This window comes from Vombatus ursinus, unplaced genomic scaffold, assembly GCF_900497805.2.
Source record: "Vombatus ursinus unplaced genomic scaffold, bare-nosed wombat genome assembly UNPS02014859.1, whole genome shotgun sequence".
Taxonomy (NCBI): Eukaryota; Metazoa; Chordata; class Mammalia; order Diprotodontia; family Vombatidae; genus Vombatus; species Vombatus ursinus.
In genome coordinates, this window is record NW_020954637.1 from 3,867,915 (window position 1) to 3,888,727 (window position 20,813).

At 52.6% G+C, this 20,813-nt stretch overlaps 1 protein-coding gene across 5 annotated transcripts in view; it reads left to right on the forward strand.

Annotated features, from left to right (window-relative positions):
* The window catches only part of HSPG2 (heparan sulfate proteoglycan 2), a 166,356-nt gene that overhangs the window by 93,028 nt on the left and 52,515 nt on the right, over positions 1–20,813 (forward strand). For 3 of the 5 annotated variants that reach the window (XM_027841414.1, XM_027841415.1, XM_027841417.1), the window contains exons 24-48: positions 389–568; positions 786–904; positions 1,481–1,592; positions 2,026–2,139; positions 2,370–2,497; positions 3,182–3,268; positions 4,495–4,544; positions 4,684–4,796; positions 5,832–5,972; positions 6,287–6,478; positions 11,917–12,009; positions 12,556–12,636; positions 13,174–13,404; positions 14,105–14,218; positions 14,896–15,023; positions 15,259–15,345; positions 15,696–15,754; positions 16,129–16,296; positions 16,501–16,611; positions 17,074–17,174; positions 17,287–17,467; positions 18,297–18,422; positions 19,052–19,204; positions 19,441–19,583; positions 20,070–20,196. In XM_027841414.1, the coding sequence (XP_027697215.1) occupies positions 389–568; positions 786–904; positions 1,481–1,592; positions 2,026–2,139; positions 2,370–2,497; positions 3,182–3,268; positions 4,495–4,544; positions 4,684–4,796; positions 5,832–5,972; positions 6,287–6,478; positions 11,917–12,009; positions 12,556–12,636; positions 13,174–13,404; positions 14,105–14,218; positions 14,896–15,023; positions 15,259–15,345; positions 15,696–15,754; positions 16,129–16,296; positions 16,501–16,611; positions 17,074–17,174; positions 17,287–17,467; positions 18,297–18,422; positions 19,052–19,204; positions 19,441–19,583; positions 20,070–20,196 (3,139 nt within the window). The remainder of the gene's footprint in view (positions 1–388; positions 569–785; positions 905–1,480; positions 1,593–2,025; positions 2,140–2,369; positions 2,498–3,181; positions 3,269–4,494; positions 4,545–4,683; positions 4,797–5,831; positions 5,973–6,286; positions 6,479–11,916; positions 12,010–12,555; positions 12,637–13,173; positions 13,405–14,104; positions 14,219–14,895; positions 15,024–15,258; positions 15,346–15,695; positions 15,755–16,128; positions 16,297–16,500; positions 16,612–17,073; positions 17,175–17,286; positions 17,468–18,296; positions 18,423–19,051; positions 19,205–19,440; positions 19,584–20,069; positions 20,197–20,813) is intronic. The other 2 variants (XM_027841416.1, XM_027841418.1) reach the window with 1 other exon arrangement.

Below are 20,813 nucleotides of genomic sequence, written 5' to 3' on the forward strand. Positions count from 1 at the left end.
CCCTTAGAATACAGAATGTCAGAGTTGGGAGGGCCCTTAGAACACAGAATGTCAGAGCTGGCAGGGGCCTTAGAACACAGAAGTCAGGGCTGGGAAGAACCTTAGACTATAGAGTATTAGATCTAGAAAGCTCCTTACAACTTGGAGTGACAGTGCTGAAAGGAGGAAGAATCATCTAATCCTTTATCCTGAATTTACAGAGTAGGAAATTGAGGCACAGCAAAGTGAAGAGACTTATTCAAGGTCTCACAGCCATTTACTTATGACATTTGAACCCAGGCCTTCTGCCTGCCTTTCCAGGGGCCTTTATCTTGGATGAGGCTCCTTTTCCGGCGTGTGTCCTCTGAGCTGATTGCCGTGTAATCTTGCCCCTTCTTCCATTCCCCAGGTGACCTCCTATGGAGGAGAACTGCACTTCACTCTAACCCAGCGGCCACAGCCAGGCTCCCCACCCCTGCACGGGCAGCCGCTAGTCCTGCTTCAAGGCAATGGCATCTCTCTTGAGCACCATGCCCGGCAGGAGCCTGTGCCCGGCCAGCCCAGCACCTTCTCCGTGCCCTTCCGAGAGGTCAGCCCCAGCCCCGGGCCCCCCGCCCCGATCTCTAGAAAAGGCTGGGGGGGTGAGGTCCGTGTCCATGTGTCTTTCTTAGGCGCCTGGGCCCCAGCGCCTTCCTCCTCACCCGGTGTCTAGTCAGAATGAGCGGCTTCTTCGAAGGGAGGAGTGCGGGTTAGTCCTGCGTAGTCTTCTTAGGAGCCCATGAGGATTTGTGCTTTCTTGTTGACAGCATGCCTGGCGCAGGGCAGACGGGCAGCCAGCCACTCGTGAGCACCTGCTCATGGCCCTCGCAGGCATTGATGTGATCATGATTAGAGCTTCCTTCAGTGAGAGCCAGGCCGAGAGCAGGTACCTGACTAGTGTTTGCACCTGGCATGGGGCACAAATCAGAGGCGGTTTGGGCTAATGGCAGGTGCTCAGGGGAATCTAGGTAGTGAGTTTCTGGGTGGTTTCTGGGGTCGATGTGTAAAGGCAGGGGGAAATAAACACTACAGTGAGGTTGGAGAGAGATAGAAAAAGGTGGGCCTCTTGTCATTTAGAGAGCCCTAGATTTGGGGTCAGAGGGCCTGGGTTCCAATCCTGCCTCTTATACAAACTAGCTACGTGACCCTGGGCAGATGACTTTACCTCCCTGGGCCTCAGTTTCCTCATCTGCCACATGAGCAGTTTGTACTCTAGGGTCCTTTGGCCTCTGAAATCTCTGATTCTGCAACCTAGAACAAGGTTGGAGGGGGCTGGAGGATGGTGGGTAGAGAGGAAAGAGCTTGATCTGGGTCAGGGGACCTGGGTTCATCTCTGCTCTACTGCTTTCTCAGCTACATAAGCCTGTTTCTTCAGTGTCCAGATCTATAAAGTGAGGGGTGTGGGAGGGTGGATTCGATGATCTCGGCTGCCCATGACTCCATGCCCTGCTCCCCTCGTCAGGCTCTCTGGACTGCACATGGATGTGGCAGTGCCCCAGGTCACAGGGCTGGAGCAGGCTGTAGAGGTGGAGCAGTGTGTCTGCCCACCTGGCTACCAAGGACCGTCTTGCCAGGTGAGCCCCAGCATCCGTGTACACCCACACCCACTCCCACCTCCACCACCAGCCCATCCCTCCCCTGCCCTCATCCTGGAGACAGTGTTTAGGTTACAGTCCCGGCTTTGCTACTTACTACCTGTGTGACCGCCAGCAAGTCACTGTGGGCCTCGCTTTCCCCCTCTGTAAAATGAGGAGGTGGGTCCTAATGATCTCTTAAGTTTTCCTTTCCCTCCTAAATCTCCTGCCCCTAAGAGCTCTCCTGGCCCTCCTTGACTCTTTGTTATTTTGTTCCTTACCCCTTAGGGGGCTTAATCCCCCCTCCCCAATTTGTGGCTTCTAGAGATGGGCACTCCTGCCATCAGCTGAGCCCGGGGAAGAAGTTCTGATCTGGACTGGGGAGTGGTCTTTTGCTGCCCCTGTCCCTTCCTGACCTGCCTTCTCCCCTCAGAACTGTGATGTGGGATACACTCGTACTTCCAGCGGCCTCTACCTGGGCACTTGTGAACTCTGTAGCTGCCATGGACACTCAGTGATATGTGACCCGGAGACCGGGGCTTGCCAGGTGAGACTCTTGCCCGGGAGTGCCCAGTGACTGATGATGCCCCTGCCAGGGCTCTTCGATGTGCCAAGGACTCCCAGGGCTCTAATCCCTATGGCACCTCACTTGAGAATGAGCAAAAGATAGCCCCTAGCTTGGGATGGAGAGCACAGAATGGGGGGAGAATGGAGACGACCGGCCAGGCTTCCCCACTGACCCAAAGGAACCCGAGGTCTTGACTGTCTCCTGTCTAGGGCTGCCAACACAACACAGAAGGCACCAAGTGTGAACGTTGCCAGGCCGGATACTACGGCGATGCCCAGAGAGGTTCCCCTGAAGATTGCAAGCCATGCCCCTGCCACGGGTTACCCTCTAACAACCAGTACGTGGCCCATGCCCTGGGCCCCATGCTTTTCTTTGTGTTTCATTATGCTTGCCTTTCTTTCCCCTTTCCCCTTCTACCCTGTTCTAACACAGCACAGAAATAAGTAGATTTGGAGTTAGATCTGGGTTCAGATCTCAGCTCTGAGCCTTACTATCTGTGTGACGCTGGTCAAGTCCCTCCTCCTCCAGTCCTCAGTGTCTTCTGTAAAATGAAGGGATTGAGGGGCAGCTAGGTGGCACAGTGGATAGAGCACCGGCCCTGGAGTCAGGAGGATCTGAGTTCAGATCCGGCCTCAGACACATAATACTTCCTAGCTGTGTGACTCTGGGCAAGTCACTTAACCCCATTGCCTAGACAGAAAAAAAGGTAAAGGGATTGGGCTAGATCAGAGGTGTCATACTTGCAGCCCGCTAAACTCCTGAGTCCATTTCCCTTCAGATTTGATGCCACTGGCTTAGATAACCCCTAGGTCCCTTCCAGCTCCTACCTTCTACCATTCTGTAATGACCATTTGTAACAGCCCATGCTCACAGGTTCCTTTCAGTGCTAATTCACATTCTAGATCCTAGGATTCCTTCTAGCACTGACCTCTATGCTCTCTGACAGTCATCCCTATCCCCCCTGACCTCAGCTCCCAGCCCAGACCCGTCTCCATCTTGGCTTCCTCTCCCCAAACCCCAGGGGGATCCACACCTGTTTCCTGGACACTGACGGCAGTCCCACCTGCGATGCCTGCTCCCCAGCCCACAGTGGCCGCCATTGTGAGAAGTATGTCCCCAGGAGGAGGGTGAGGCCAGGGGAGAGTGGGAGAAGGGGGCATCTCTCAGCAAGGTAGAAGAGCAGAGATGTAAAACGGGACAGTACCGACCTCAGAGGCCATGTAGCCGCCCCTTGTTTTCTAGATGAAGGACCTGAGATTTAAGAAAAGTCAAGCGATATGTCACGGCCTTAGAGGGAGATTGGCCTTTGGGTCCTTCCACTCCCTGGACCACGGTGCCGCCACATGGCGAGTGGTTGGGGCTGCTTCCTGGTTTTCAGGTCAATTTTATAGACTTGAATTAAGAGATGAGCAGAGAGCAGGCCTCCATTGACACTTGACCTAGATCTTAGACCTAGTTCTGCCATTTTTTTAAGCATTTGATTTTGAGAGGCACAGTGCTGTAGAAGCCTTAGGTTTTTCGCCTGTAAAATGAGGGGAGGATTAGATGAGGTTTTTTTTTAAAAAACATTTTTAGAGGGCAGCTAGGTGGCGCAGTGGATAGAGCACTAGCCCTGAAGTCAGGATGGACCTGAGTTCAAATCTGGTCTCAGACCAGACACTTGGCACTTACTACCTGTGTGACCCTGGGCAAGTCACTTAACCTCAATTGCCTCGGGGAAAAAAAAAAAGAATGTTTTTAATTTTTTTTCTCCATTACGTGTAAAAACTATTTTTACCATTTTTAAAATAATTTTTGAGTTCCAATTTCCTTCCCTCCTCTCTCTCCCAATTAGATGATTTCTAAGCAATCTTTCAGTCCGTGGTTTAATGGAGATCATGTTACATAGTGGAGTGGTCACTGGGCTTGGCCCAGAATTGGGTTCAAATCAGGGTTCACTGTGTGATCCTAGGGCAGGTTACATCCTCAGTTTCTTCATCTGTACAATGGGGATGATCATTCTTGTATCATCTATCGCCCCATACAGGGGTGTGCTGAAAAATATTTAACCACTGATTCTGGAGTTGGGGGTGGGGCAGAAATGCTTTTAATTTTAGTCTGCATCGTTAACATTTCTTTGTCACTAAATCTCTGTCAATAAATGAAGCATTTTCCCATTTCTGAGATATAAATGCTCACATTGAAAATGTAATCATTGGCTCTCTTTGAGCTGGTTTGAGCTTCCTCCAGCATACCCCTGACCCCATGAAATCACAGATGGAGAAAGTGTTCTATAGAGAGACCAGATGCATTTTGAAGCTTGGTTGTAACTTTCACGTTGATTGTTGTCCCCAGGTGTGCTCCTGGTTACCATGGCAACCCCAGCCTGGGCCAGCCTTGCCAAAGTGAGTGGGGTTTGTGGGAGGGGAAAGGCCAAAACCATGGGGGTGGCCCCTGCACTCTGTCCACCATGGGAGGAACAGCACTGGGGGTGTCTGGAGCAGGGGGGAAAGCCATAACTTTCCCTCCCATCTCTCTGTGCAGGTGATGTCCCTGGCCCTGGCCCCAGCCCTAGCCCTGGCCCTGATGGCTGTCGATGTGACCCAGAGGGCAGCATCAGCACCCGGTGTGAAGACACAGGGGAGTGTCGATGCAAGGTGAGTAGTGGGAGGAGGTGGCAAGAGGGCAAGGGGACTTGATTCTATGCCCTCCCAGTGGGAGGGAGGATTTCTGTTTGGGGGAGGGAGAGGGGAGCTGGGGACTGGGGATAACAGTGGACAGAAAAGTTAGAAGCATCAGGAAAACATTCAAAAATACAGAGAAGAAAACAAAAAGATCTGAAGTTATGAGACTTCCCTGGGATCAAAGAACCAGGTGTATCAGAGGCAGCAATTGAACCCTGATCGTCCCCCCTCTAAGGCCAGCCTTCTATCCCCTATCCACCGCTACCTCTCCATTTTGAATCCCCCAAAACCAAACTGTGTGGTACAGTTTCACACGCCATCCTCATTTCTGTTCTTCTTTATATCGTGAAATGTTCGTGTTTGTTATGAATGTTAAGTTCATAATAAAAAAGAAAATTTAAATAGAAAAAAGTCAGAAAGACCACTGAATGAGAGTCTAAGGACCCTGGTTGGAGTCCTGACTGCCATCTACAAGCTATGTGACCTTAGACAAGTCATTCGAAAAATCTCTAGGCCTCAGTTTTCTCATCTGTAAGATGGGAATGATCCTACCTTCTTCACCTGAGTGAAGAGAGCAATCTTTAAATCTCTATTTGCTGTGAGTTGCTTTAATCCAGCAGCATCCTTCTCAGGATGCCTAGAATCCCTGAGGGAGGCCAACTGCCTACCCCAGGACCTTGACTCAGGCCTAGAGGGAGAAGAGGGGACTTCACTGGGTTAAAAAGTGAGAGAGAGAGAGAGAGAGAGAGAGAGAGAGAGAGAGGCACAGTGGATAGACACCGGCCCTGAATTCAGGAGGACCTGAGTTTAAATCCAGCCTCAGACCAAACACTTGACACCTACTAGCTGTGTGACCCTGGGCAAGTCACTCAACCCCAATTGCCTTAAAAATAATTTTTTTTAAAAAAAGTGACATAGAGGAAGCTCAGGGGCTGCTGGGGTAGGAGGTTGAACCACACAAGACTGCTAACCTTCTTGTCTGTCTTTGTCTGCCCCATCCCCTCTCAGCCCAAAGTGGAGGGTCCTACCTGCAGCTATTGCCGTCCTCACTACTTCTACCTGAGTGCCACCAACCCTGAAGGCTGCCTGCCCTGTTTCTGTATGGGCGTCACTCAGCAGTGTGTCAGCTCCTCCTACACCCGCCACCTGGTATGGACTCCTCAGCTCTGCCTCCAGGCCCAGCAGCCTGTCTCCTCCCCTCCCCTCCGTTACTTACTCCCGGGACTTCTCCAGAGCCTAGCCCCTTGTTCCTGGGGGGACCTCAACACTGTCTCTATTGTCTGCTGTCCCAAAACTCTTCCTAGTATCTATCCCAATGCCCATTCCCCTAGCCTTCTCAGTGCCCACCCCAGCACCCATTTCTGTAGCCTTCTCAGTGCCCACCCCAATGCCAATCCCAATGCTGTCCTTAGCGCCTACCCCCAGTGCCCAAAATGACACCATCCTACCTTCTCTCCTGCTAGATCTCAAGCCCCTTTGCTCCTGGTGACTTCCAAGGTTTCACTCTGGTGAATCGGCAGCGAAGCAGCCGGGTCGCTGGGGGTTTCACAGTGGAGCCGACGCCCGAGGGCAGCCAGCTCTCCTTCAGCAACTTTGCCCAACTGGGCCATGAGTCATTCTACTGGCAGCTCCCCGAGCTTTACCAGGGAGACAAGGTACAGGGCGTGAGGGCACAGAGGTGGGCAATGGGGGCCGGCCCAGTTCCCCACACTCAGAATGGTTTGTGACACTCATGCTAAGGGCGATAATGAAGTTGACCATGGCAGTGATGGAGGTGATGGAGGAGGCAGAGGATGAAGTAGAAAGGTTTTTCCTTTGGGTTGTGAGGTTAGGGTGTCCTGCGTCCAAGAGACTGCCGTGGGCTGGGTAAGGGCAACGCCCAACTGGTTGTGCACATTGGTGGGATGGGACCTGAGTCAGGAAAGTAGCAAAGAAAGGTTGGATCACGCTTCTTGGTGGTGTGAAGCCCTGGGGGCTTGTACCTTCCTACATCCTCGAGCCCCGTCAGTGGCTTCTCACCTTCTTCCTTCCAATGGGCTCGCCATGTTAATGTCACCTCTCCAGATTAGGCCAAAGGAACCCATCATTCGGGCCCTTATCTCTTCTTTGCTTCATTTACTTGTCCTTCTGTCTCTTGTCCCTTTGTCTCCTTCCATATCTGTCCCCTATTCATGTCTCTGTCCCTTCCTGCCACCCTTACTTCATCTCTGTCTGTCCTGTCTTTGCCCCTGGTCTCTGCTTTCATCTCCATCCTCCATATCTCTCCCTCATCCCTCCGGTCTCTTTCTCTTATTTTCATTCTGTCTCCTGTGATCTCTGGGGCCTTTCCTATTTCTGTCTTTCTCCTGGTACCCTGGGCTGCCAGAGGGAAGCATTCTTTGCACAGCTGCGGCGGGCACATCAGGTATGACACGTCGAGTGTGGTGTGGCATGTTCCTGGTGTGTATTTGGGGTGCCTGCTGTTCCCCTCAGCCCAGCATGCAGTTCAGATCCAAAGGAATATGGCATTCTATGCTCTGGTGGCCCAGCAGTGGTGCCCATGGTGGGGATATAGTGACGCCCTGGGCACAAGTCATGGCTTGTCCATTACGGGCACATCCAGGCTCATAGTCAGCTAGGGGCCCCACAGACTGAGCCATGAGAAGAGTATTCCCACAACTTTCCTGTAACCATTCTGTGGTTTGGGCTCCAGTACCAACCGTGGGTTGGCAGGAGGAGGTAACCTTGGTGTCACCCCACATTACCAGGTTATTACCAGGCACTGACTTCAATCACCTGGAGCTAACTTTCCATGTGCCAAGCTCAGAAATGAGAAACTGTGACTCATGGCATGATACAGATTGGGGACTTCCCACTGGCAGGCACCTAGGGGAGGGTTGGCACCGCACAAGGGTTCTGGTGCCAAGGCATTGTTTGGGGAGAGCTGACCACCATCCATCCTATCAGAACCGCACATCCTTCTCAGAGGAGCAGCTGCGGGAGGCTGTGGCAACTGGGAAGATCCTGGGGCCCCCTGTGGGCAGGGGCCGGGCAGCCCGGGCACCCCAGGTAACCATTGAGTCTGGCAATGCCCAGGGCCCTATTGAAAAGGCCAAAGACCAGAGCCAAAGCCAGTGCTTTTGGAACTGAGGACATAGGTCTAGTCTGTGCCCACTTTTCCCATTCTAGCATTGGCTCATGCCATCATTGGCTGACCATTCACGCCACCCCCCTTGGAATATTTCCCAGAGCAAGGAAGGCTCTGAGGGCCAGAGGAGCAAATTCTGGGCCCATCCCTTCCCCATATCCTTGAGTGCCCACTGTGTGCCACTTTTGAAGGCCTCCTCCTACCTCCTTTGCCCATCTGGTTACCCTTTTCTGCCCATTAGACAGTGCTCCTGTCTTCCTTGGATGGCCACCAATCCCACCTTCCAGTTAGCAATACCTGCCCTCTAAGGTCAAAGCAGTCACAACCCCAGGGGGTGAGGAATAGGAACAGATAGAGGCCGTGGAGCCTCACTGTCCCCTGTGGGGGTAGCAAGGGTAGTCCTGCCCCTGGTAGCCCTCTGGGTAACCTTGAGGCTTGGCATGGGAGGGGGATGCTAAGAAGGCAACCTGGGAAATCCACAGATTTGGGGGGGAGTGGGGAAGGGGCTTCTAAGTCTTGCTGATTCTTGCAATCCTCTCCATTTCCTTCCTTCCTTCTTCCGTCCCTCCATCCCTCCCTCCTTCCTTTCCCATCTCCCTTCTGCTGGCCATCCTCCTCCTTTCTCATCACTTCGCCCTCCCTTTTCTCCATCCCTCCATTCCCTCCCTCTCCTTTCTTTCCCACCTGCATTCCAGGTGGATGAGGCTCAAAGGCGGATGGATGCAGAGATCTGGCAGCTCCTCTCCAGCTTTGCTGCTCCCCCCCCACCCCATGGCCCAGGCCACGCAGGGCCCTCCCACCATCAGTCTGCGGCCTCTCTAAAGGCAGCTCCTCCCTCCTCTTCTTCTTCTTCTTCCTTTTCCTCTTCCTCCTCCTCTCAAGCGGCTTCCCTATCTTCCCCTGCAGCCCCTGGTTCTGGCACCACTGCCAGGCTAGCTGGCTCTCAGGTAGGTGGCTGGGTAGTAGAGCTAAGCTGTGTCCTCAGGGACTCTGCCCAGCCCTGCTCCTCCCCTCCTCCCCACCCTTCCCTGCCCCACTCCATCCATCATTGCCTGTTTAGTTCCATGCCTCCAGGCTGGCTCATCTCCACCAACATAGTCTGATAAATCTTTCATGCCACCCCCTTGCAATATACAGAGCAGGAAGGCTGTGAGGGCCAGGGGAGCAAATTCTGGGCCCATCCCCTCCCCATATCCCTGAGTGTCCACTGTGTGCCAGTTTTGAAGGCCTCCCTCCACTTCCTTTGCCCACCTGGTTACCCTTTTCTGCCCACTAGACAGTGCCCGTGTTTTCCTTGGATGGCCACCAATCCCCAGGTACCTATCACCATTCCTTGGGGTCTCAGAAATAATTGCCACTAACTATATCTAGTCTTTTTCCCAGGGGCCTGAACCTTGGGAGCTCATGGTGATAACTTTCCTCTGCGCTCCTTTTGGGGTTCTCAGCCTCTCCCTGAATCCACTGATGGCCCTACCCCATCCTCCTCCCTTCCTTCCTGCTTTCCCAGACCCTCACTGGTCTTTCCACCTTCTATCCTAGTTTTCTCTTGCTTACAAGGCCTTCTCTCAACTTCCTGAAAGAGTCTATTATTGGCAGCTACCTAGAATCTTCCTAGGGGACAAGGTAATGGGGGCCGGGGGAGGACAGGGAGATTGCCTGACCTCTGGTTTAAATGGTCCTTGGCAAGACTAGTCTAGCCAGACCGTGAACAATGGAATGGCCCAGGACCCTGGGAGGGAAATATAAGCAGGTGACCTGCAGGAGAGCCTGGGGTTTCATGCCTCCTTCCTGGTTTACTCTCCACTTTTTATTCTATCATCCTTTGCTGTCTAGCTCCCAGACACCTCAAGATACAGCTCCTTTAGCATCTCTATACTGTTGTCTCCAGCCTATGCCTGGCCTAGCTCAGACACCCAGATTCGCCATTAAATTGAGTTGGGTTTCTGAAAAGGGTTCTGCCTCAATGAGAGCCAGTGCCTTGAAGAGAGCCTAGGCAGACCCCAACAAAGTGGCCATTGGGGAAAAAAGCTGTTCTGGCCTCCCCTCTAGGAACAGAGGGCTGGTACATGGGGAGGGGAGACTGGGGAGCTCACCAGTGTCAGTGGGCCCACAGAACTTCTCTTCCCTTCTCCAGCAGCACACAGGTCTCACGTCTAGTGACTATGCTTAGGCTATAGCATTGGGGCCAGGGGCCCAAGAGCCGAAGGAGCAGGAGAAGAAGCCCGCTTGGGCTTGGTTAGCTGTAGCACAGGTTGGAGTCTGTGGGTTCTGAGGGCTGGGGAACCTGAGGGCATGGGACACAGTGACAGATGGCAGTAGGGATGGAGAGGAGGGGAGGCCTGCTGGGGTCAGAGCCCCATCAAAAAAAAAAAGTCCAGCAAGCACCGTCATCATTATCAAGCATTCTTTATTGAGTCCCTGTTGTATGCAAAGCCCAGCGCTTGGTGACATGACAGGGATAAGTAAGGCAGGGTCACTGTCCTCAGAGAGCTTAAAATCAAACGGAGGGCCCTGGATTTGTCACTCGGTGTTCTGTGCATCCTCCTGTAAGTGAGACTTTCCAAAGGACAGAGACCTTGGCTTGTATAAACTGAGGTTCTCTCCCTACCCCATTCCCCACAACCAAGCCCCCTCCTCCTAACCTGCTTCACACCAGTCCTGGCTCTCTGCACCTGGCCAACTTTAATGAGTCCTTCCTGAATCCGTTTGAGTGAGGATTGGAGATTTAGAGCTGGAAAGGGGAGATTATCCAACCACACCCCCCCCCCACACACACACACACACACCCTGCCACCATTTTACAAACTGGATTAAATTGAACCAACACGGCCAAGGCATGTGTGCTTAGAGAGCCAGGGAGTGGGACAGACCAGATCAGGCCAGTAGGAACTGCCATAGAGCAGGGAAAGATCTTCCTAGACTGAGGAGCTTGGTGGGGTGGGGGGGACTTCTCAGAGGAGGCGGTGGAGAAGATAGGAAAGATTTAGACAAAAAGAGGGGTGGAGCAGATTGTGGTGATATCCAAAAGTCATTCATTCATTCATTTGAAAAGCCTTCTATGCAGAGAGGGGGGAAGTGTTGCTCAGTGGTTAGAGAAGCGGCTTCAGAGTTAGGAAGACCTGTGTTCAAATCCTCTCTTTGCCATGTCCTGGCTGTGTGACCTTACTCAAGTCACTGATCTTCTCAGTGCCTCGCGCAAATCACTGAGACTGAAAATCAGAGAAGGTGCAGACCTGCATTTGGTGGAGAGGATATTCCATACTAGGAGGTCGCTGTGACCAATGAAATCACAAGTTCAGGTTTTTTGAAAATGTAGAGAACACAGTAGGGGGTGCTGAGAGAGATAGAGAAGTAATTAGGACAAGATTCTGACTTACTGGAGCTTACGGCCAAGCAGAAAGGAGGTTACAGACCCACAAAGAGTGTACGCTAAATGTGCTAGATTTTAAAAAATTACAATTTAATAATAATGAACAGTCTGTATCTCCCAGGAGTAGTAGGTGGTTAGTAAAGTGACTGAATGAGATTAGTTGATGTAAATGTGAATTTTTGTTTGAGTGGGGTAGCTATGGAAAGGACCATCCTTTCTGGCTGGGAGGATCATGGGAGACTTTAAGGAGGGTCTTAAGATGGGTAAGATTAATAATAATTGGGGTTAGAGATGGGGGATGGCGGATAGATGACCCTCATGACCCCAAGGTTAACTTGGACTGATCCCAACGACTGAATTTTCCAATGAAGGGAGATCCGCCCTGTGTCCTCTGGCACTGACCCTGCCTCAGGATTCAGCCTCACTGGGGGAAGAGAAGGAGCTTAGAACAGTAGCGTGGCCCTCCCACCCAAGCCAGGCCCTGTGTACCCTTACCCAGTTCTCCCTGAGGAGCCAGAGTCGGGATGGGGGTGGTGGGCAAAGGGGTAGGAGAAGCAGAGCAGGGCTGGTGACATCCCAGGCTTGGTTTCCCACAGGTGGATGCCTACGGTGGGAAGCTTCGGTACATCCTGTCCTACACAGCTGGAGCACAGGGCAGTCCCCTCTCTGATCCTGATGTGCAGATCACGGTGAGCTCTCCCTGGAGTGAGGCCATGGGAGAAAGGGGTGGGCAAGCCTGGTAGGGATTGTGGGGAAGGGGAATGGCTGTCTACAAGGAGTCTTGTAGGCTCTGCTGGAGTCTCTTCTCACAGTACCTGCCTACTCCAGTAATAGCTATCCCAGTGCATACTGTAGCATGGGTTTCTGGGTCATGCTGCCAACTTGGCAGGCTGTGGGCAGAGATCCCTTCTGTTCTCTCTTCAGGGGAGCATGGAGGGCTGGTGAACAGGGATTGGAGTTATTGGAAAGCGGCCGCTATCAGTGTGCCCTCTGAGAGCCTCTTCTATCTCATCGTATCTTGGTCTGGGGGTCATGAGCTCCCTAGCTCTGTCATTTTACTCCACATATGACCTTGGCCAAATCACTTTCAGTTTTCTGCGCCTCGGTTTTTTCATTTGTTAAATGAGGAGTCATACTTGTCCTACAACCTTGTAGGAGCAAAAAAAGATAGAGGATGTGAAAAGGCAACTGGAGTGCCATAGTCTTGGGAGGCTTATCTCACCATTTCTCCGCAGGGGAATGACATCACTCTAGTGACCACCCAACCAGAGCTGCAAGGCCGTGAAAGGAAGAGCTTTGAAATAGTGTTCAGAGAGGTACAAGTGGACCAGCCTGACCTTGTCTGCTAGGACCAAGAGCCCAGCCCTGACCTTGATTCTGGCCCCAACAGCAATCCTGACTATGAGTCCAACCATGACGTCAACTCTGATGTCAGCCATGGTCTTGATTCTGATCGTGACCATGACCGTGACTGTGATGCCAACTTTGACCAGACCATGAGCACGACTTTGACCAAGGCCCTGATCCCTACTCTGACCAAAGCCATGACCGTGTTCTTAACTCTGCCTGTGACCGTGAACAACTCTGACCTGAACTATGACATCCAATCCAGACCCCAATTTTTATCCAAGCAAGAGCTTTGCCCCAATGCTAAACTCAATCCTGATCAATTTCCGATTTTGACCCCACTCCTCCATAGCCTCAGACATAATATAGCTGCCATCCTAACCGAATAATCTAAGACTTGTCTGTGCTTGGCCGAGGGAGACAAGGGCCAGATTGGGAGGTGGGAGGGCCACAGAAGAAGTGTAGAGCCTTCATTACCTCCACTCACTCTCCTTCCCCCAAACCAGCAATTCTGGAGGAGGCTAGATGGCCAGCCAGCCACTCGAGAGCACTTGCTGATGGTTCTGGCCGACCTGGATGAGATCCTGGTCCGCGCCACCTTCTCCTCGGTCCCTCTGGCAGCCAGCATTGGTGCCGTCAGCATGGAGAGAGCCCTGCCTGATCCTGGAGCTGGACCCCATGCCCTGGAAGTGGAAGAATGCCGCTGCCCACCTGGCTACCGGGGCCTCTCCTGCCAGGTGAGAGGAAAGCACGGGGGCTCTAGCCTTCTTTCAGGAATGCCCAAGACTGAGAGTCAAGAGACCTGGTTTCTGGTCTTACTAATGTGCATATGGCCTTGGACAAGTCACTTGGCTCTAGGCCTCGAACTTGATCTGTAATAATCAGAGGCACCTTCCTTTGTGTCTCCTTAGTGTAGGGTGTTCAGTGTGAGGGGGGATGAGTGAAGGGTCAGGAGGGGATCAGGGGCAAGCTCAGCAGGTAAGAGAAGGGTTTCCAGCTTTGGTCTTCTGTTCTAATGTCCCCCTAGATCTGACATTCTTTGTTTTAACATTCAGTGTTCTAAAGCTTCATCCCAGCTCTGACATTGTCTGTACTAAAGTCATTACTGGATGTGACATTCTTTGTCCTGAGGGCCCTCCCAGCTCTGACATCCTGCATTCTAAGGGCCCTCCCAGCTCTGACATCCTGTGTTCTAAGGGCCCTCCCAGCTCTGACGTCCTATCAGTGTGGTTTTTGTAATCCTCCTTTTAAGAAAATAGTTGCCAATCTGAGGCAGGGAGAAAGAAATAACTTTGACCATGTTAACTGTGAAGTTCCCACATGAGATCCCAGTGAAGATGGCAATGTCTCTGGGCTCGAGACTTCTGATTCTTCCTCCCTCACCCCCAGAACCTCCTCATGGGGGCTCAACCCTGATCTTCCTTTCTCCTTTCCCAGGACTGTGCCTCTGGCTATACACGAACAGGGAGCGGCCTCTACCTGGGCCACTGTGAGCTTTGTGAATGCAACGGGCACTCAGAGAGCTGTCACCCAGAGACAGGAGCCTGCTCGGTGAGGGATAGGAGCTGGAAGCCGGGGTTTGGGAGGGAGGAAGCATTTGAAGGAGACCTGTGTCTCTGTCTGTGTATCTATGGATGTGTGTGGTGAGGGGAAGGGGTCAGTGTGGAAGGTCAGTGAAGAGTGGTGTGTACCACCTGGGTTGGGCAGTTAGTTGAATGTGTCAGTGACTAGTGAGTAGTCAGTATAGCAGGGTCCATATGGAGGGATGTCCATGTAGGAGCTCTATGAGGGGGAATCAGTGAGGAGTAGCCACCATGGGGCGGGGTTCAGTGTGAGGGGGATCAACATAGGGTCAGGGCTCCTCTGGAGGTTGAGCAGAGGGGCTCAGTGTTTAAGAGGTATCTGGGGGTTTGGGTCAGGGCAAGCTTAGCAGGTGAGGGAAGGACTCGTTGTTAGGAATCAGTGAGGTGGGAGGTATCAGTAAGGGGAGGGCTAATCAGGGGGGAGGGCATCAGTGAGGGGCAGGGGGCCACTGTGTAGATCAGTGAATGGGAATAGGCGTGGAGGTTTGAGTGTAGATTCACTGAGGGGGTGGAGATCCATATAGGAATGCATTGGGGAGCTTTGCTGTACATGAGACCCCCACTAGTGGCCAGTCAGTAGGACTCAGTGGGGATACAGGGTATGAGGGGCGACCAAGCCAGAGTGTGATACCCCTGAATCCTCAGCAATGCCTGCACCACACGGCTGGTGAATTCTGTGAACTCTGTGCACCTGGCTACTATGGTGATGCCACTGCAGGGACTCCTGAGGACTGCCAGCCCTGTGCCTGCCCCCTCACCAACCCTGAGAACATGTAGGTTGGCCTTGCCTAGTGCCAAGGGAAATGGGGAATCACCAAATCAACCCCTCTAACATGTGGACACCCCAGGGGGTGGGCATGGTCTGGATGGTTGGCACCTAGGAGAAGGGAGCGGGGAGGGAGGACTGGCCCTAGGAGAAGGGAGTCATTCAGGAAAGAGAAAATGAGAGGCATCCCTAGGAGGATTAGGGACTCACACAGATCTGCCTTCTGGTCTCCTCCGATGCAGGTTCTCGCGGACATGTGAGAGCCTTGGGTCTGGGGGCTACCGCTGCACAGCCTGTGAGCCTGGCTACACTGGCCAATACTGTGAACAGTGAGTCTTCGTACAGCTTGGGACGGGGGTTCCTTGGGGTCAGGGAGAAGCATAGCTTGGAGGAGAGTGGAATGAGAGGCCGTGGGGAAGGACGTGAGAAGCTGGAGGGAGGTTCCTAGGGAGATCCTCCTGGAGTGCAAACAAGCCCCCAACCCAGCTGAGTCCGGTGAGACTTGGGAGTCCTGGAGCTATTTCTACTTTCTGCCCCAAGTCCCTCTTTTCCCAAAAGAGGCTCTTGTGGCTAGTGCCCAGCCCTGGGCAGCAGGCTGAACTCTGATCCCCCATGCATCCTGGGAGCTCCAGCCAGCCCTATTAGGGATAGCCTGATGAGGGTAGCATGTCTCCTACAGGTGTGCCCCAGGCTATGTGGGCAACCCCAGTGTTCGTGGAGGCCGCTGCCAGCCTCAAGGTAAGTGGAGAACTGAAGATGGAGAACTGCAGAGGGCTAGGGAATGAAAGGGTTCGAGGAAGAGTGATTAATGTGTTGGTGTTGGGAGTCCTGGAACCAGGGTAGCATGACTTGGGGGAGAGATTTTACCTGTGGGTAGGACCAAAGCTCTGACATCCTTGTTCCAAGGCCCCTCCCAGCTCTGACATCCTTGTTCCGAGGCCCCTCCCAGCTCTGACATTCTGGGTTCCAAGGCCCCTCCCAGCTCTGACATTCTGGGTTCTACGATCCCTCGGTCCCACACATTGCACATTTAGAGACAAGTCAAAGCAGCATGGTTGTATGTGGGGAGGGTCACCAGGCTTGGTTGCCCCCCTGAACTTCCTTCTCTTCAGCAGACCAAGCCCTGCTGGTAGTTCAGGTCCACCCGGCCCGGAGCACGGTGCCCCAGGGTGGCTCCCACTCCCTCCGATGCCAGGTCAGCGGGAGCCCCCCATATTACTACTACTGGACCCGAGAAGACGGACGGTCTATCCCCAGCACCACCCAACAGCGACAACAAGGTACTGGATGTCCTAGGATTCCCTAGCAGGTAGTGAGTGGGAACGCGATCTTCAGTTCTCCAATTCCCTGCAACCTGTTCCTTCTGCCTAAGGGCCTTGTCTAGTGTGGAAGGACCTGGGGAGGTAGGAGGAGGGAAGGGTAGGAATTTCTGGAGTGGGGTTTGGTCAGAGCTTTTCTGAGAGTCCCCACCCACACACCTCCAGGCTCTGAGCTCCACTTCCCCAGCGTCCAGCCTTCAGACGCAGGCGTTTACATCTGTACTTGCCGCAACCTTTACCATGCCAACACCAGCAGGGCTGAGCTTCTGGTCACTGGTGAGCCTCCCTCGGCCCCTATCTGCTTCCTCTCTCTCCTCCTTCCTCTGGCCCTGCAGCTCTCAGAGCTGATGGCTGACATTTCTGTAGCTCTCTACGCTTTCCCTTCCGCCCTTCATCTAGGCTGCCTCTTTCTCTTCAGAGGCTAGAGTTAGGGTCTGGGTTTTGGTTGGGTCAGGGGCTGGAATCAGGATTAGAGTTGGTGTTTGGATCAGGATCGGGGTAAGGGCTAGGGAATGGGTTTAGCCCTAGGATTAGAAGTGGGCTGGGGCTGGTGTGTGAGACAGAGTTAGGGTCCGGGCCTAGGCCTGGATCTAGGATTGGGGTTTGGGGCTGGGTTTAGACCTGGTTTGGGGCTGGCATCAGGAGCTGGGCTGGGGCTGGCATCGGGGGCTGGGCCGGGGCTGGCATCGGGGGCTGGGCCGGGGCTGGCAGTCACTGCACCTCTCCACCTGTGTGCAGAGGCACCCACCAAGGCTATCACGGTGACCGTGGAGGAGCAGACAAGCCAGAGCGTCCGAACTGGGGCCGATGTCACCTTCATCTGCACGGCCAAGAGCAAGGTGAGGGGGAGGTGGCATCTCTTCTTAGGGGCGGGTCTGGGTTGAGAGGGCAGATAACGTGCAGGAGGCCAGAAGTCTCATGGATCCTGTCTGTCTTTTCTGCCTCTCCCAGTCTCCGGCCTACACACTGGTGTGGACTCGCCTCCATAATGGGAAACTTCCCTCACGAGCCATGGACTTCAATGGCATCCTGACCATCCGGGGCGTCCAGCCCAGCGACGCAGGCACCTATGTGTGCACTGGCTCCAACATGTTCGCCATGGACCAGGGCACTGCCACGCTGCATGTTCAGGGTACAACCCCTCCTCTCTCGCCCCCCACCAGTTCTAAGCCCTTCTAACTGTCCAGCCCTTAAAAACCTCCCTACCCCCAGACTAGGTCCAGTCCCTACTCTCCCACTCTCTTCTTTCTCAACCTTTTGGTATAGTGAACTTGTTGTCCAAAGACCTGGGTTCAAATCTCTGCCACTTAGTAGCTGTGGGCAAGTCACTTTCCTTTTCTGATAATTACCTTCCTCATCAGTAAAATGAGGGAACTGGACTACCTTTGAGAAAACTTTTAGGGGCAGCTCCCTGGTACAGCAGATAGAGCATCAGCCCTGGAGTCAGGAGGACCTGAGTTCAAATTTAGCCTCAGTCACTGACTAACTGTGTAACCTTGGGCAAGTCACTTAACCCCAATTGCCAAGAGAGTCAGAGACAGAGAGAACTTTTAGATCCACAGTCCTATCTGTGATACTAAAATAAGTAGTGGATATAAGTGCTGTATGGGAGTTATTGTTTTTGTTGTTATCATTATTCGATTATTGTTATTATTCTCAGCCTCCTTGCCCCTTCAGGGGAGCCCCTACCACTCCTTCCATGCATATGTAATGCTATGTGGATTGTTATTATTTTTGTTGTTTTTATTCCCTGCCCTCCTTCTCATTAGATCCTGGCTTCTCACTCCTGTCTCATCTTTCTCCCCAACCGTAGCCCGTCCCCATCCCCAGGCTTTCCCACTTCCTCTCTTCTCTGGCCTTTCTTTCGTGTTAAGATTCCCTGTTAGGATTGCATTTCTCTCTTCTCGCTTGTCCTCGGACCACGATCCTAACTGTACGGTCTGCCCCTCCTCTATTAACAGCCTCTGGGAGCCCATCACCACCCGTGGTTTCCATCTACCCACCGCAGCTCACAGTGCAACCTGGCCAGCCGGCAGAGTTCCGCTGTAGTGCCACCGGGAACCCAGCACCCAGCCTGGAATGGTCAGGTGGGGACCCTTTCGAAACTTTTTGAAGACTCCTTCGTTGTTAGCAATCACAAGGCTGCAGCTTAGTACTAGGGAAGGTACTAGATGGAGAATGAGATTACCTGGGATCAGATCCCTTCTCTGCCAGTTACTACGGGGGTGATCTTGGGTAAGACAGCTAACCTTAGTACTCTCATCTGTAAAACAAAGGAGTTGGACCAGATGACCTCCAGGGTTCCTTCCAAGTCTACATCTTTGACCTATGATCCTTAGCAACACTAGGGCTTAGTTTGAACGCTCAAGCTGAGGACAAGGGGATGGGAAACTTTGAAGGTTTTTTGACCAATTTCTTTAAAACATTTTTATTAATCTCTTTTGTTTTTATATTATCTTTATTTCCAAATATTTACCTCCCTGATCCCTACCCAGAGAGCCATCCCTTATTACAGATAATAATAAAAAGAGGAAAATAAGTTAACATCACAAAATTAACCAACATAGCAACCCAGTCTGATAGTATATGCAATATTGGGTGAAAAACTTTGTGATATATCTCCCCCTCTTCATGGGTAGAACGAGGGTCTTAAGGGTGAGGACTTGGGCCAGACTCTGACTGTTACTGACCTCGTACTCCCTCCTTTTGGTTCCAGGGGGTCCTGGGGGTCAGATGCCCCGGAAGGCCTGGATTCATGGTGGTATCCTACGCCTCCCAGCCACTGAGCTGTCTGACCAAGCCCAGTACCTATGCCGTGCTTCCAATACTGCTGGACAGCATGTAGCCAGAGCTGTCCTCCATGTGCATGGTAAGAGGGGAAGGAACACAAGGAAGGGGAGGAGAAGGTCAGGGGTGTGAACAGGGGCCTGCCTTGATGTTGCAAGCAGGGGGAAGGGTTCGGTAGATCTGGAGCAATGATGGTATTGGGAGGAAGGAGCCAAAGGCCCCAGAGGAGGAGCAACGTGAAAGTACGGGGATAAGAAGTAGTTTGGGTCCAGGGAGAAGGGCACACCAGGTAGAATTCATTCTGCCTCTTCTGGGCAGGGGCTCGAACGTCCGATGCCCAGCCACGCCCTGAGCAGACCCAGGTGCAGGAGGGCCACATTGTGAGACTGAATTGTCAGGTGACTGGGAACCCACCCCACAGGATCGTCTGGACGAAGGAGGGGGGAGCTTTACCAGCCAAGGTGAGGCCTTCAGGACCACTTCTTAAAACTCGCTTTGTCTAGCCCAACCTAATCCAGTCTGGTCTAAAACAGACCTGTTCTTCCAGTGTATCCACCCACTATCCTCAGTGTCCCTTAGTCTTTCTTTCCTCCTCCTTTTCCCCACTTCTCTCTATTCTTCACTTCCTTCTTGTCTCCTTTTTTCTCCCTTCTTTCTTTTCCCTGCATTTCTCCCTCCTCCACCTTTATCTCCTTCCTCCCCTTCTCCCCTTTCCTTCTCTTCTCTCCCTTGTCTCCCCTACTCTCTTTTCCCATCCTCTACCTCCCCCTTCCTCCTCATCTCCCTCTTTTCTACATTCTCTAAACTATTCCAGTCTCTCTTTCCTCCTTCAACAGTCCACCTAGGCCCCAGACACTGCACGTGTTCCATAGACCCATCCTTTCTCCTATCCTGTGCTGTCTCATTCTCTTCCTCTCTGGTCCTAACTCATTGCTTGCACCTTGCAGGCCCGCGTGGAGCACACCATGCTGTTCATCCCAGATGCAGCAGCTGCTGATGCTGGCGTCTATGTGTGCAGTTCTAACACCCTCACTGGCAGTGCCCAGGCCCGCATGGAAGTGGTGATTGTTCCAGGTGTGGGCTGGGGCAGGGGTGACTGCCCAGGGAGCACTGGCCAAAGCCGAGGCCTGGTCAGTTAGTGGGCAGGGCTGAGGTGTTTGTTGAAGGTCTGGCCTGGGCATAAAGAGGCAGGGCCCCCCTGAAGGGGTCACACTGAGGGTCTGGTCACTTAACCTTTCTCTAGCTCTCCCCATCCCCCTTTCCTAAGTGGGTTAGCAGAAAGAGCTCTGGATTTAGAATTAGAGTGTGTGGGTTCACATCCTGGCCTTGCCACCTGCTACCTGGTCAACTCCTTTGTACTTATTCCCTTTTTATTCTTTTACATACTCATATATGTAGGTGTGGTCTCCCCTAATAGGATTCTTGAGGGCAGAGACAATTACATTTTTGCCTTTATATCCCCAGCATCTAGCATAGTGCCTTGCACATAGTAGGTCACTAATAAATATTTGTTGATATTTTTATTGATTTGACACCTTGCCTCCCATTTCCTCATCTCTAAAAAACCAATAGTGCTTTGGGGACTTCCTCTTTAATCTCAATCGATCCACTCAACTACTTTTTGAGCTAGGAGCCCCTTTTACAGATGTGGAAACTGAGGCTAGTAAGTGTCCGAGGTAAGAATTGAACTC